A 2,155-nucleotide genomic window follows, 5' to 3' on the forward strand; every position below is an offset into this window, starting at 1 on the left:
AAAAAAAAAAAAAAAAAAAAAAGGACGTGAGGAAGAGGATGGTGAGGCCCGGAATCCGCGGAGTGGAATTTTGGGAATCGCAGATGGAAAACCCCAAAAGGAACGGGGTTTGTGTCGGATCCCGCATGGAAAATCCCACAAGGAGTGGGGTTTTTGTAGGATCCCGCATGGAAAACCCTAAAAGGAGAGGGATTTCCATGGGATCACACAGGAAAAACCCCAAAAGGAGTGGGATTTGTGTAGGATTCCATATGGAAAACTCCAAAAGGAGAGGATTTCTGTAGGATCCCACAGGGCAAACCTCTCAAGGAGTGGGATTTCCATGGGATCCCACAGGGAAAATCCCAAAAGGAGCGGGATTTCTGTCGGATCCCATATGGAAAATGCCACCAGGAATGGGGTCTCTGTAGGATCCCACATGGAAAACCCCGCAAGGAGTGGGATTTCTGTGGGGTTCCAGTCGGATCCCGCCTCAGGGAGTCTGGAATTTGGGACAGCAGGGGACAGGGCGGCGCTGGCCGCAGGCTGAGGTGACCAGGCCACCGCACACGGGGCAGGTCTGGGTGACACAGGKGGTGGCACAGGAGTCAGAGCAGCGGGTGGCGGCCACGCGGGCACCGCCGCGACACTGGGGGACACAGGGGGTGGCACAGCACGGGTCCTGGCACGTGGTGGCACACGTGGTGGCACAGCACGGGTCCTGGCACGTGGTGGCACACGTGGTGGCACAGGAGGTGACACAGCAGGGGTCCTGGCAGGTGGTGGCACAGCACGGGTCCTGGCACTTCGGGATGCAGCAGGGGTCCTGGCAGGTGGGGACACATCTGGTGGCACAGGAGGTGGCACAGCAAGGATCCTGGCACGTGGTGACACACGTGGTGGCACAGCAGGGGTCCTGGCACGTGGTGGCACAGGAGGTGACACAGCAGGGGTCCTGGCACTTTGGGATGCAGCACGGGTCCTGGCAGGTGGTGACACATCTGGTGGCACATCTGGTGGCACAGCAGGGGTCCTGGCACTTCGGGGTGCAGGAGGTGACACAGCACGGGTCCTGGCAGGGAGCACAGCAGGGGTTCTGGCACCTGGTGACACATCTGGTGGCACAGGAGGTGGCACAGCAGGGGTCCTGGCAGGTGGTGGCACAGCAGGGGTCCTGGCACGTGGTGACACAGCAGGGGTCCTGGCACCTGGTGACACATCTGGTGGCACAGCAAGGATCCTGGCAGGTGGTGGCACAGGTGGTCATTCCCTGGCAGCAGGGATCCTGGCACGTGGTGGCACATCTGGTGACACAGCAGGGGTTCTGGCAGGGAGCACAGCAGGGGTTCTGGCACGTGGTGACACGTCTGGTGACACACCTGGTGGCACAGCAGGGATCCTGGCACTTCGGAGCACAGGGGGTGGCACAGCACGGGTCCTGGCAGGTGGTGGCACATCTGGTGACACATCTGGTGGCACAGCAGGGGTCCTGGCAGGTGGTGGCACAGCAGGGATTCTGGCAGGTGGTGACACACTTGGTGATATCCTGACAGCACGGATCCACACACCTGGTTCTGCACTTGGTGACATCCCTGCAACATGGGTCAACACACGTGGTGACACACTTGGTCACCTCCCTGCAGCACGGATCTTGGCATGTGGTGACACACTTGGTGACATCTTGACAACAGGGATCCTGGCAGGTGGTGACACATTTGGTGACATCCTGACAACACGGATCTACACATGTGGTGACGCATTTGGTGACATCCTGACAGCACGGATCCTGGCACTTGGTGACACATTTTTTGACATCCTGACAACACGGATCTTTACAGGTGGTGACACACTTGGTCACCTCCTTGCAGCACGGATCAACACACGTGGTGACACATTTGGTGACATCCTGACAACACGGGTCAACACACCTGGTTCTGCACTTGGTGACATCCTGACAACACGGCTCCACGCATGTGGTGACAGACTTGGTGACATCCCGGCAGCACGGGTCAACACACGTGGTGACACACTTGGTGACATCTTGACAGCACGGATCCACACAGGAGGTGACACACTTGGTGGCACAGCAGGGATCTTGACAGGTGGTGACACATTTGGTCACCTCCTTGCAGCACGGGTCAACACACGTGGTGACACACTTGGTGACATCTTGACA

At 58.6% G+C, this 2,155-nt stretch overlaps 1 protein-coding gene across 3 annotated transcripts; it reads right to left on the reverse strand.

Moving 5' to 3' along the window:
* Positions 1-472: 472 nt before the first annotated feature.
* Positions 473-1,305, reverse strand: LOC130588285 (keratin-associated protein 9-1-like). 3 transcript variants are annotated; one of them, XM_057389223.1, is made up of 3 exons: positions 1,227-1,305; positions 1,110-1,160; positions 473-1,034 (listed from the first exon to the last, which is right to left on the reverse strand). In XM_057389223.1, the coding sequence occupies exons 1-3, from the start codon at positions 1,244-1,246 to the stop codon at positions 473-475; spliced, it is 633 nt and encodes a 210-aa protein (XP_057245206.1). In that variant the 5' UTR covers positions 1,247-1,305. The 3 variants fall into 3 exon arrangements, with proteins under 3 accessions (XP_057245206.1, XP_057245207.1, XP_057245205.1); XM_057389224.1 differs by lacking the exon at positions 1,110-1,160 and having other exon boundaries at positions 473-761; positions 840-1,094; positions 1,188-1,305; XM_057389222.1 differs by lacking the exon at positions 1,110-1,160 and having other exon boundaries at positions 473-1,094; positions 1,188-1,305.
* Positions 1,306-2,155: the final 850 nt, after the last annotated feature.

This window comes from Malurus melanocephalus, unplaced genomic scaffold (genome assembly GCF_030028575.1).
Source record: "Malurus melanocephalus ecotype Western Australia unplaced genomic scaffold, MMel_1.1 scaffold_4110, whole genome shotgun sequence".
NCBI classification, from domain to species: Eukaryota; Metazoa; Chordata; class Aves; order Passeriformes; family Maluridae; genus Malurus; species Malurus melanocephalus.